We start from the raw sequence: 13,822 nt of genomic DNA, 5'->3' as shown, positions 1-13,822 counted from the left end.
CCTTTCAAGGTACCATTCAAATGAATGAATCAATCAATGAATATATAAATATATCAGTTCCAATGGAGAGAAGCTTGAGGAAGTGGAATGCTTGAGATGCCTATGAGTGGAAATCAAAGCAAATGGAACCATGGGAGAGTAAGCAAGGGCAGATTTGATGGTTTAGTAGTTGATCACATCCACTCTCTAGCTATTGTGTGTAATGCATCTAAACCACAGCACCCTAACCCCAACCAAACCCCCACAGACCTTTCCATAGTTTCCCCCAGCCCTTTCACAGGCTGTTCCTCAGTCCAATGACAGCACATCGAGCCCTGTATACCATACCAATCTAATTCACTCTAACCTATGCATGCCTTTCACCCTCCTGCACGTTCCAGCCCTGATCTTTCAAAATCTTTTTCACTCCATCATCCCACTCCAATTTGGTCTCCCATTTCTCCTCGTTCCCCCCACTTCTGACAAATATATCCTCTGTGTCAGACTCATCTTGCTCATTCTCTCCATATGTCCAAACCATTTCAGAACAGCCTCTTCAGCTCTCTCGACCGCACTCTTTTTATCACTACATCTCTCTGTTACCCCTTTATAACTTACTAGATCAAACCACCTCACACCACAGAATCCCCTCAAATATTTCATTTCCAACACATCCAATCTCCTATGCACATCCTCATTTATAGCTCATGCCTGGCATTTACATATCATTACTGGAACTACTAAACCTTCAAACTTACCCATTTTTGTTCTCCCAGATAACAACTCTTCATTCCACACTTTCTTCAATACTCCCAGAACCTTCATCCCCTCACCCATCCTAAGACTCCCTCTCATTTCCATGGTTCCATTTACAGCCTTGTCCTTTCCAAGATATCTAAGACACATCACTTCCTCCAAAATTTCTCCAATCAAACTCACGCTCCAACTAATCTATCCTTCAATTCTGCTAAATCTAATAACCTTGCTTTTACTCAGACTTACTCTCAACTTTCTCCTTTCACACAGGCTTCCAAAGTCAGTCACCAAATTCAGAAATTTCTCATCAGAATCTGCCACCAGTGCTATATCATTAGTAAACAACAATTGAATCACTTCCCAGACTGCATACTCACCCCATTCCAAGACTGCTGCACCCCACACCACTGCTGCAAACCAACCTTCACCTGAAACCATTCACTCTCCTCTCTATCTACTCGTACATATGCCTTACAGCCTTAATAGAAACTGCTCTGCTTCAAGCAGCTTTCCTCCCACACTGTACATTTTTAACACCTTCCACAAGGCATCTCTATTAACCCTAACATATGCTTTTTCCAGATCCATAAATGCCAAATACAGATCCTTCTGTTTATGTAAGTATTTTTCACACATTCTTTAAAGCAAACTCCTGATTTACAAATCCTCTACCACTTCTGAAAACACACTGTTACTCCCCAACTGATACTCTGTACATGCGTTCAGTCACTACTCTCTCATTCAACTTAACAGGTACACTGTAGTTTGAACACTCGTCTTTGTGCCCTTTGCCATTATACAATGGCACCACACATGCATTCTCCCAATCCTCAAGCACCTCACTATGATCCATACATATACTGAATATCCTTACCAACCAATTAACAATACAGGCACCCTCCTTCTTCAGAAATTCAACAGCAATACCATCCACTCAGCTATCTTTCTAAGTTTCATCTTATGCAAGGCCTTCCCCACTTCTTCGCTCTTCACCAAAACACACTAATTGATTCTCTTACTTTTCATTCCACCCTGACTCAAACATCCCCCATCTGTCACTCTATCATCAAATACATCCAATTATATAAACAAACCTAATAAGTCCAGTATCCTTTACACAACCAAGAAAGCAAAAATTCTTTGAGTACATTGTAAACATACAGTAATCTCCCACCAACCAATGCCATGTTTCTCCATGAGAGCAATGAGATCTGCTTCTGTCAGCAGTGCAGGAGGAGACGTTTCTCCATCAACCATATCCAGTGTGGTTGGGGTAAAAACCTGGCCTTGCTCATACTTTGGCATAACCTTGTCACTCCATCGATCATAAGGATAAACATCTAGATAGTTCCGTTCAAGGATGATGAGACCACTTGCAGTGAACTGGATAGGAAGGAATAGAGGTGTTAATGATTCAGATTAGTCAATCTGTCAGTAACAGTAACAGAACAATAGGCAAATCTAATGTAGATTTCATTACTGTGTCATACAAGTTATATCTGTGCACATATAAAGAGGCATTGTGGCAAACAAGATAAAGCTATGACAAAAAAAAGAGTCAAAATAACAGTAAATGAAGCAACATTGTTTCCTTATTTCATTCATACTTGTCATTTCCTATGTCAGCAAGGTAGTGCAAGAAACAGATAAACAGGGATATGCAAACTATTACGACAATATTCTAATGAATTTGCCTTTACCAACTTAGCTACTATTAAAAAAAGTCTTTAAACTCTAAATATGGTATATATTGAAAGGGAGATCTGGAGAAGGCATATGATAGAGTTGATAGAGATGCTCTGTGGAAGGTATTAAGAATAAATGGTGTGGGAGGCAAGTTGTTAGAAGCAGTGAAAAGTTTTTATCGAGGATGTAAGGCATGTGTACATGTAGGAAGAGAGGAAAGTGATTGGTTCTCAGTGAATGTAGGTTTGCGGCAGGGGTGTGTGATGTCTCCATGGTTGTTTAATTTGTTTATGGATGGGGTTGTTAGGGAGGTGAATGCAAGAGTTTTGGAAAGAGGGGCAAGTATGAAGTCTGTTGTGGATGAGAGAGCTTGGGAAGTGAGTCAGTTGTTGTTCGCTGATGATACAGCGCTGGTGGCTGATTCATGTGAGAAACTGCAGAAGCTGGTGACTGAGTTTGGTAAAGTGTGTGAAAGAAGAAAGTTAAGAGTAAATGTGAATAAGAGCAAGGTAATTAGGTACAGTAGGGTTGAGGGTCAAGTCAATTAGGAGGTAAGTTTGAATGGAGAAAAACTGGAGGAAGTAAAGTGTTTTAGATATCTGGGAGTGGATCTGGCAGCGGATGGAACCATGGAAGCGGAAGTGGATCATAGGGTGGGGGAGGGGGCGAAAATCCTGGGAGCCTTGAAGAATGTGTGGAAGTCGAGAACATTATCTCGGAAAGCAAAAATGGGTATGTTTGAAGGAATAGTGGTTCCAACAATGTTGTATGGTTGCGAGGCGTGGGCTATGGATAGAGTTGTGCGCAGGAGGGTGGATGTGCTGGAAATGAGATGTTTGAGGACAATGTGTGGTGTGAGGTGGTTTGATCGAGTAAGTAACGTAAGGGTAAGAGAGATGTGTGGAAATAAAAAGAGCGTGGTTGAGAGAGCAGAAGAGGGTGTTTTGAAATGGTTTGGGCACATGGAGAGAATGAGTGAGGAAAGATTAACCAAGAGGATATATGTGTCGGAGGTGGAGGGAACGAGGAGAAGTGGGAGACCAAATTGGAGGTGGAAAGATGGAGTGAAAAAGATTTTGTGTGATCGGGGCCTGAACATGCAGGAGGGTGAAAGGAGGGCAAGGAATAGAGTGAATTGGATCGATGTGGTATACCGGGGTTGACGTGCTGTCAGTGGATTGAATCAGGGCATGTGAAGCGTCTGGGGTAAACCATGGAAAGCTGTGTAGGTATGTATATTTGTGTGTGTGGACGTATGTATATACATGTGTATGGGGGTGGGTTGGGCCATTTCTTTCGTCTGTTTCCTTGCGCTACCTCGCAAACGCGGGAGACAGCGACAAAAAAAAAAAAAATTGAAAGGGACAGTAGGTTTATGGATAAATGAATGGCAGATTAAATCTCAACATGTTTACATAAGGTACACTTATCAAAGAGGCTGTTTAAAAGTACACTGCCATAATTATATTCTTCAATATATCCCTTAAGCAGATCATCATTCCTCCTCTCTACTTAGAACCTTCTCTCAGACTGCTTTCAAAGGTTAGGCATCACAATAAATTTTCAAACTAGGTTCACATCACCTTAGAAGTACCATAAGGTACTGGACTTAGTCCACTTATTTTCTTGCCCTTGATCAACAGGTTTCCAATAATGGGGCTATCTCTTTTAAACTTATCAATAAACTTAATGTCACTAGTGCAACCATAGCTGTTCCAAATTCACCTTTGAGACATATCCTTAATGAGATTCAGATGGAGGAAAGCACATAAACAATACACCAAACCTTTAGAAAATGATGTCTATTTGCTTACTAAACAGACATGTATATCAACTAATCTCTGAGTTTGAACCAACATTAAGTATATACTTGCAATAAGAACATATCAGATTTATTTCTAGCTAAACATTTATATGCTGAAGTGAGAGAAAGTTTGGTACTAGTCATCACCGGCAAGTCACTTTTGAGGTAAATTTCAATACTGCCTATAATGCTGGTTAACACAAGAGTCCCCCCCAAAATACCAAATTTTAGATGTCTACATTTCAGTGGTCTATGCACTGCTCTTCACTGGTAAACCTTGGATGATACTGTAAAGGAAATGACATGAACGTAGCTTAAAAAAGATTTGGTGATATTTTAAAAAAGTAGAGGGAACATGTATGTGCTAATGAAAATGAGGCAGAGGTCGTGGAACAGTGTCATTCAGAACTGCTTTCTGTCTACAAGAGCAGCATATATGAAAATCAAAGAGACAAATAACCAACAAGAGTAAATTACACAATAAACATTGGTATGAAGCATACATTGCTGAAACAGCAAAAGAAACCCATGAGTTTTGTAGTTATGTCTTTACATAAGCACTTAATACATAACACAGTATTTTTTGAAATTTAGACCTGGTGTGTGCATGCAAAGTTTCAACTAATCATAACTCAAAATCTACAAGATAACACTTGGTGTAAAGTTACTACTGCTTATTATACTAACCCCTTCTCCAGCTATTTCTATCTCAACAGTAGTTTCCAAGCCTTGGGCATCTTTGCTAATGCATGCTAAGAAATGTCGGACAATAAACTCATAGATCTTTTGTTCATTGCCATGTAGGCTGTTGGTATATTTTGTAGGATGAATGGGAGGATGTGCCTGATCAGATTTCTTTCCCTGGCGTGGATGGGGCCCCTCTTCCAGTACACCAGCAGCAAACCCTGCACATACGAGTCACTGTCAGTAGTTTGTACAAATACTATGCTTTAAAACCTACACATCACATACAACACAGAGGTTTCACTCTCCAACCCTTACCTAGAAAAGAAGTTAACTTTCCCTTGGAACTATGGGTCTGTCTACTAGTATCAATCACATATTATCAAGATTACCATATTAACATAAAAGACTTTCACTTATCTACTTATATCCAGTGCACTTTCTACAACTATAAAGCAAAGCGATCTCTGTAATATCCATGTACCCCAATCCTTGCAAATATCCAAATAATGCACAAAGGTGACATCAATCTTGGCTAGATACTTCACTTTGTCCTTTGAGTTCACACCTTTTTTTTTACTGTGACTGACATAGCACAGACAAATAATATTACCCAATCAAAGCCATCTCTAGTGCAAGAAAAAAGTTAAAGAAAAAGGAAGCCTCTTATAGGAAGAAAGGTTATGTGGAGAGGGAAAGACTAAAGAAGGAAGACTATTCTACTTCTTAACTGTCTGAAGGAAGAAGGGGGTATCATGACAGCCAATCCAAATGGCTGGTCTCCTCACAGAAATTGTACCTATAGAATATAGTATAGGGCATTTTTGGATCAGAAGGCATATGATAGGGTTAATAGAAGGTGTTTCATTAAAGATCTTAAGAATATATGAAGTGGGAGGAAAGCTGCAAGAGGCAGCAAAAAGTTTTATTAAGGGTGTAAGGCTTGCATACAAGAAGGAAGAAAGGAGAGCGAATGGTTCTAAGTGAACATTGGTTTGCAGCAAGGATGTGTGATATGAAAGTTGTTCAATCTGTTTATGGATGGGGTTGTGAGAGAAGTAAATATAAGAGTCTTGGAAAGCAGGGTGAGTATGCAGGCTGTGGGGGATGGAAGAGACTGAGAAGTAAGTCAGGTGTTGTTTGCTGATGATAGAGCACTAATGGCATATTAAAGTGAGAAACTGCAGAAGTTGGTAACTGAGATCAGAAGAATATGTGAAAGGAGAAATTTGAGAGTGAAAGGGAATTAAAGCAAGGTCATTAGGTTCAGTAGGGTTGAGGTACAGGTTAGTCATGGTATGAATATGAATGGAGAAAATTTGGAGGAAGTGGTGTTTTAGATACCTAAGAGTGGACATGGCAGCAAATGAAACCATGGAAACAGAAGTGAGTCACAAAGTGGGGGAGGGCACAAAGGTTCAGGGAGCACTGAAGAATGTGTGGAAAAAGAGAGCGTTATCTGGGAGGGCAAAAATGGAAATGTTTGAACGAATACTTGTCCCAATAATATTAAATATTATACGGATACGAGGCATGGGCAATAGTTGGGTCTCTGAGAAGGAGAGTGGCCCTGTTGGAAATGAAATGTTTGGGAACAATATGTGGTGTGAGGTGGTTTGATTGGGTAGGAAATGAAAGGGTTGAGAAATGTGTGGTTGAGAGAAGAGAAGGGGGTGTGCTGAAATGGTTTGGACATATGGAGGGAATGAGTGAGGAAAGCTTGGTAAAGAAGATATATGTGTCAGAAGTCGAGGGAGAACAGGATGACCAAAGTGGAGATGAAATGACAGAGTGAAAATGACTTTGAGCTATCAGGGTTTGAACATGCAGAAGGGTGAAAGGCATGCACAGGAGAGAATAAAATCGGAACACTGTAGTATACATGCTGTTAATGAACAAGGAATGTGAAGCAGCCAGAGTAAACCATGGAAAGGTTCTTTGGGGCCTGGATGTGGACAGGGAGCTGTGGTTTTGGTGCATTACACATGAAAGCTATAGAATGGTAGAATGGATGTGAGCAGATATAGTCTTTCTTTGTCTGTTCTGGTGCTAACTCGCTTGAAAGGAAAAAGGGGATCAAATATGAAAGAAATAAGAAAAGAACAGAGAGAGCAGCAACACTGCAGCGTACAGAAAGACAAGGTTGAAGAGAGGATATGCCAGGAGAATTAATGAGATGAAAGGCTTTTGACTTCACTCTAGTTAAGAGAAGGGGGAGGGTAAACCAACAAAAAAGTGTGAGCAGTATTCCATTCTCAGGTGAATAAAACCCCTGTGCATGTAGAACAGCTGCTCCCAAGAAAAAAAGTTACAGCACCTATAGCAAAACTCCAAATTTGGGAAGCAGACAGAGTGATGTTCATTATATGGTTATGCCCAATATTTCAAAATTTTCCTGTATACACTCTAAAACTTTTCGTGTCTCCACAACTTTTCACCATCTGAATCTAAATTCCCCCAGTCTCTCTCTTTACAAATAACATCTGCAATCACTGGTAATTTACCGAGAAGTGTTTTACCGCTTCATGTACCATCTTGATTGTTTCTTCTCTTTTATCATTGTATATTTGCTCTGGATCACTGCAATTTTTTTGAGGATTATATAATATCATCACCACAATGCACCTTTTCCCTACAGGTACTCTTCCCATTATGTATTTTCTGAATGGGCCATCTTCCACTATATCTTGAAATTTCAGGCTATCATTCATTAGGAAGGCCAATCCTCCCCACCCTTTCCTTTCTCTTTTCTTTCAATCATGTACCCCTCTAGGCAAAACAGATCTTACCTCTTTAGTAAACTTCATTTCCATGGCTCCAACAATATCAGGTGTACTTTCCATTATACAATCCTTGGATTCCAGCATTTTACAATTAACTATCAACCCATCATCATTTTATTACATTACTTTTAATCTCCTTATCTTCTAATACTCCTGCTCTGTATGTGTGCATTTGGGTGTGAGTACACCCATGTCCACAGATAAACATATACATGACTTCATCAAACATAGGTGAGATAAAATAAGATATATATAAAATGGGGATCCTAAAGTAAACATCTAATCACCAGTGTTTGTGCAAGGACTGTACAAGCCGGTGAGTTGATTGTTATGCCTGGCATCCACCAAACCAGTTTCATAATATGTACCTTTAAATTATCATTACAAGAATATGTGAGATTTGAGGCATTACAAGTGAAAACCTAAGATGACTCCAGAATAACAAAGGCAAGCTTATCTCTTCTAATAGGCTATGCATACCTCAGATTTTAGTTTACAATAAAGGTTACACACACTGCATATTTAAAAAAGATCATGTCCAAATCAGAAATTCTCAAGTCTACCACAAGTAGCTTTACATTTTACAAACATTACCTCCCCAGTTTGGATCTTGGGTTTGCATCTCCACAAGGGGACGAAGGTCCAGTTCCTTGGGGAAAATGTTGGTCTCAGTTCGTGGGTAGCTGATGTAACCCTGTGTGTACATCTTTTCTGCAATTTTCATAGTTTCCTTTGCATTGATACGGAGCTTGCGTGAAGCTAGCTTCTCTAACTCCTGTAAATTTGATAAATCATTCAGTTTTGAATGCTCTCATATCTGTCTTTATAGATATGCCTACTTTTGAAAGCAAAACTGAACCATAATCTGGAAAAAGCTCTGCAGGTGAACACACTGGTCATGTGGCCAAGCAATAAAGATAAGGCAATATTTTGGATGAGAAAAGGCACTTTATAAGGCTGTATCATGGGAATACAATATCATCAAAGAAACTTTCACTCCAACAAAGTCTACATTTTCTTGCTATTGGAAGTAGTGCAGCCATGGACAACAAGAGCCTCCAGAAAGGTCCTACGTAATGCCATGATTATTTCAAAGAAATTGGTATTGGGGTAATTATAAATATCAAAAATCTGGAAAAATAAGAAATTGTCATGTGTAATGAACCAAAACCACAGCCCCTTATCCACATCCAGGCCCCACAGGCCTTTCCATGGATCTGGGGAAAGCACAACACAGGGTTGGCAGAGAAACTTTGTGGAAGGTGTTACGAATATGTGACATGAGAGGAGAGTTACCAGAAACAGTAAGGAGTTTCCATCAATAAACTATGGCAAGTACGTGAGTATGTAAACAGAAGGATAAGTGGTTCCAGGTGTAAGTGGGTCTGTGACAGGAGTGTGTGATGTCACTGAGGCTGTTTTAATTTGTTTATGGAAGGTGTTACAAATATGTGGTATGAGAGGAGAGTTACCAGAAACAAAGGAGTTTCCATCAATAAAGTATGGCAAGTGTGTGAGTATGTAAAGAGGAGGATAAGTGGTTCTAGGTGGAAGTGGGTCTGTGACAGAAGTGTGTGATGTCACCGAGGCTGTTTTAATGTTTATGGATGGGGTGGTGACTGAGGGAAATGCAAGGATCTTGGAGGAAGAGTTAAGTATACAGTCTGTTGGGAGTGAGGGGTTTTGGGAAGTCAGATATCATTTGCTGATGACAAGGCTCTGGAGGCAGATTCAAGTGAAAAACTGCAGAAGCCGGTGTCTTAGGTTAGGAGAGTGTGTGAAGTAAAAAATTTAAGAATAACTGTGAATAAAAGCAAGGTTATAAGGTTTAGCAGTGTAAAGGGAGGTTGGTTTGGAGTGTGACTTTGAATGGAGAAAACATGGGTTTTAAATACCTGGGAGTGGACATGGCAGCAAATGAAACCATGCATTACTGGGACTACTTTACATTCAAACATGCCCATTTTCATCCTTCAATATAATGACCTATCTTTCCACACATTCCTCAATGCTCCCAATCCTTTGCATCCTCACCCACCCAATGACTCAATTCTACTTTCATTGTTCAATTTCCTACCATGTCCACTCCCAGGTATCTATGACACTTCACTTCCTCTAAATTCTATCTATTCAAACTCACACTCCAAATAACTTGTCCCTTTGCCCAGCTGAATCTAATAACCTTCCTTTTATTCATATTTACTTTCAACTTCCTCCTTTCATATATTTTTCCAAACTCAGTTACCAACTTCTGCAGTTTCTCAATCCAATGTGCTACCAGCGCTGTGTCATCACAACAACTGACTCACTTCCCAAGCCTCCCTTCATCCCCAACTGACTACAAACTTTCCCCTTTCTCCAAGACTCATGCATTTACTCTAACCCATCCATAAACAAATCAAACCACCATACTGATATACTGGAACTACTCATTTTCCTCTCATCCTACTCTTACACATGCCTTAAACCCCTGACAAAAACTTATCACTATTTCTAGCAGCTTTCCTTCCACACTGTACATTTGTAGGACCTTCCAAAAGACATCTCTACCAACCAAATCATATACTTTCTCGTGATCCATAAAGGCCATTTGCAAATCCTTCTGTTAATCTAAGTATTTCTCATACACATTCTTTAAAGCAAACAACTTTCATATACATTCCTCTTAATACCAAATCTCTCTTACCCTACAATCAATCCTCCTTACACTACATACTAACCATAAACATTTCATTCAAAATATTCACCCTATCCTTTAAATTTTTGTCTAACGCCCATGCCTTGCGTCCATACAGCATCGATGGAAATACATTTCTTTGCCCTTAAAGACATTTACCTCTCTTTTTTACAAATTCCTCAATGTATCCAAGAAATACATGTCCTATCCTGCTTTAATCATGAAATGAAAGTCCATAAAAAATTAATTCACTCAAGGGTAACACCATGCTTACCACTGTGTCAAGAGGTAATGGCCGCCACTTGCTCTTATTTTTGGTGGTGATCTTAGTAACCTTTGCCTGGGGATCATCCTGGCACATCTCAAACAACACCTGGCATGCTAAGCGATCAAACAATCTTACTCGACGCCAAGAAAAATCAATCACACCCTCTTCCCCAGCATGAGTAACTGTAAAACAAAATATGATTTCAACAGAGTGAAATACCAGAAAAACACCTGTACTAAGTCAAATAATAAGATATGGTTGTGGGAAGGAGTTCTCAAGTGGTACACAAAGACTTTCATGCAATATATGAGAGAAAGAACAAAAAACCAAAGTAAAAAGGAAGTGGAAAGTTACAAAGACAATCTCCTTACATCACATTTGCTGTCCACCATTAACTAGAACAGTCTCCCCATGCTGTCATTGCAAGTATCTTTATCCCTACCAACAAAATTCTTACACATACATCTTCCTACTGATTCTTTGTCTCCATTCTCCTCTTTACCCATTCATCTCAATCACATATGTATCTATGTAATCTTTTCTGAGTTTATCCTTTACTTATGTATACACAACCTCAAAAGTCCTATGGAATTTTCACCTATTTCTTTTTCTGTTTCATTTCCCACTCTAACATCCTCACATCTCATTCTAATATTTTTGTTTCACACCGTAACCTTAACATCCTCACATCTCATTCTAATACTTTTGTTTCACACCCTAACCTTAAATCTATCTCCACTACCTTGAAATTTCCCCTATTTTCTTATCATTGATTCCTCTTTTGCCCCTCCACACCAGGAAAATGAAATATATCTCCCAGAATATCCCATTGCACCTGCCAGATCAAATTCTTATCCCTCCCATGCTCTAATCATTTAAGATTCCACTCCTTTCGCTCAAATATCACCAACTTATGTCTGTCCGTATTTAATGCTAAGTTGCTCTTATTGTACACATATCCTAATACTTTTAAAATTTCTTGTAGTGAAAAGTTTAACTGTTAAGACAAGTTAAATCTTCACATCTAACACTTCCTTACTAATTTGCTTTGCAAACCAAATCTAACTCTTCTTTAATTCAAAGGCATAACATAGTTTCCCCTACAACTACATTCAGCAGCTCAAATGGCTTTAGTAAAACTCCACCATCAACATCTCTTTCATTTCCCTCATTTTACTCTCTTTTACAACCTTTCAGTGCTAATCTAATTTATCTATCTCTGGAACAATCTGTGTAATATACTTTACTCCTACATTTACATCTACCCTCTGTAAATTCTTCAGGGTAAATTTTCCAGTCTTCTCTGGTCTGGTTCTATATGGGTAATTGTCCAAATCCAGATATTTAGCTTTATTAACAGCAATCTATTTCTACCATTAGCCTTAATTGGCTTTTATCATTTTTATCACATTTTCTTTTTTCTGTAGGTTCTCCTATATGCAAGATGCACTGGCTTATTGGTGAAAAAAAATCCATGATCCTTGCAGTGTAACCCGAAAGAAAATATTCAAGAACAGTATAATGCACATTTCATAATGCTTGACTGGCAAAAAATGTATCTTAGGTGAACTTTCCAAGCAGGAAAGATGTTCAAGGAAGCATACAGCCGATGAGCTAAATACAGACGATGAACTAGATTTGCAGCAAAGTTGCCACACAGCAGAATACAAATGTCTAAAAGGCTACTTGATAGTAAAGAACATTCCAGAAATGGAGCCCCATGAGTGAACAACTCTCTCCCTGCACTGTGCATACAAAAATTACCAGGTTTCCTCTTGAACTCTACAAGGGATGGATCAAAATCATACAGCCTTACAGGTCTTTTACAGTACAAGTATTTGCAATTTATGTCCAGTATGACAAATGAATAAATATCAACTTATTTCTCATGATTAATAGCAGTTGGTAGGCAGCCAACAACCACAGAGGTATATTACCAATACAACCTGCCTGGGTATTAGGAAGGTTAGTGACAGTTGCATAGTGATCCAGAACTTCAGTGGTTGTCAAGCTGCACTCCTCTGACCCAGGTAGCTGTCTTTTCTTTCTGCCTCACCCAAACATGGACTATGGGCATTCTGACCACAAATATAATTTCTCCATGTCACATGTAACATTTTACAACACTTAACTCACACAGCTCATTATTTGTAACCCTAAATTTCCCTGTGATGAGTGCTATGTGATAGCCCTGCCTTTACCAAAATGGCGGGAAAAATAGACAGTAGTAGTACATAGAAACATTTAGGTAGGAGCATTAGGTAGAAGTAGTAGGTAGGAACATTAGGCAGGGGCATTAGGTAAAAGGAGTCAGTACAAAAATCATGTAGGTACCTCTTCAAAAACTGTGTTAGCCTTGCCCTCTACCAATGGCCTGTTAAGGGTGAGGCACTAAAGGTTAAAAAGCAGAACTGAAGTTAACTAGTTATGCAGAATATGCTGCTGGAGCCACCCCCTTGAGGAAATTCCAGCTGGGAACAGGCTTTAGAGATATAGATAGATAGATATATCATTTCTCATGAAACAAACAGTCTCCCCTATACTAATACAACACTAAAAAATTACTCAGTCTGCACATTTAGTCAAAATGAACCATATATGTACACTTATTCTTGCACCTTCAAAAAAGAAAAGACCACAATATTATGGAATAGGAAATGTTTAGCAATAGACAAAACAACAACATACCTTTAATTTTCCAAAATGGCTCAGGAATGAATTGTTGAATGGCCTTGTAGCGCTCAACTACAAAGCCGAGAGTAGGGAACTGACATGAACCATAACTAATGAGTGTCTCAGCCAGTGCCTGAGGAAACACCTTCTGTAGTCGCAGTGTCTGGAACCTGGTGAATGCAGCACCTGAAGTAATTAGAAAACACAGATTACCAGGAGCCATATTTCTTAAAATATATGACTAGTCAGTAACTCACAGTCCAGCAAAATATCTTGACAGAATGTCAGGCACTTCTTCCAAGATAAAAAAAAATAATCAAAATTCATAACTTACCTATGCGTAAGTCTAATTCACTTCGAACATCAACAGCATCACTCTGTCTCTTGTCTGGAGCTCCAAGAGACTGCAATGCCCGTTGCACAGATGGGAAAGTAATCTCTGAAAACTTGGCTCTGAAATAATGAAAGAAACTGTAATGCCAGGAAAACGGACAAAAAAGGCCACATTCATT

At 39.1% G+C, this 13,822-nt stretch overlaps 1 protein-coding gene across 2 annotated transcripts in view; it reads right to left on the bottom strand.

Moving 5' to 3' along the window:
- Top3alpha (topoisomerase 3-alpha) overlaps positions 1–13,822 on the bottom strand; it is a 45,689-nt gene that overhangs the window by 24,396 nt on the left and 7,471 nt on the right. For both annotated transcript variants that reach the window (XM_071680368.1, XM_071680367.1), the window contains exons 5-10: positions 13,645–13,763; positions 13,326–13,496; positions 10,644–10,819; positions 8,287–8,467; positions 4,913–5,130; positions 1,914–2,118 (exon numbers count right to left, since the gene is read on the bottom strand). In XM_071680368.1, the coding sequence (XP_071536469.1) occupies positions 1,914–2,118; positions 4,913–5,130; positions 8,287–8,467; positions 10,644–10,819; positions 13,326–13,496; positions 13,645–13,763 (1,070 nt within the window). The remainder of the gene's footprint in view (positions 1–1,913; positions 2,119–4,912; positions 5,131–8,286; positions 8,468–10,643; positions 10,820–13,325; positions 13,497–13,644; positions 13,764–13,822) is intronic.

Source organism: Panulirus ornatus, chromosome 31 (genome assembly GCF_036320965.1).
Source record: "Panulirus ornatus isolate Po-2019 chromosome 31, ASM3632096v1, whole genome shotgun sequence".
Taxonomy (NCBI): domain Eukaryota; kingdom Metazoa; phylum Arthropoda; class Malacostraca; order Decapoda; family Palinuridae; genus Panulirus; species Panulirus ornatus.
Note: the sequence above shows the minus strand (reverse complement) of the source record. Positions and strands in the feature narration are given on the sequence as shown.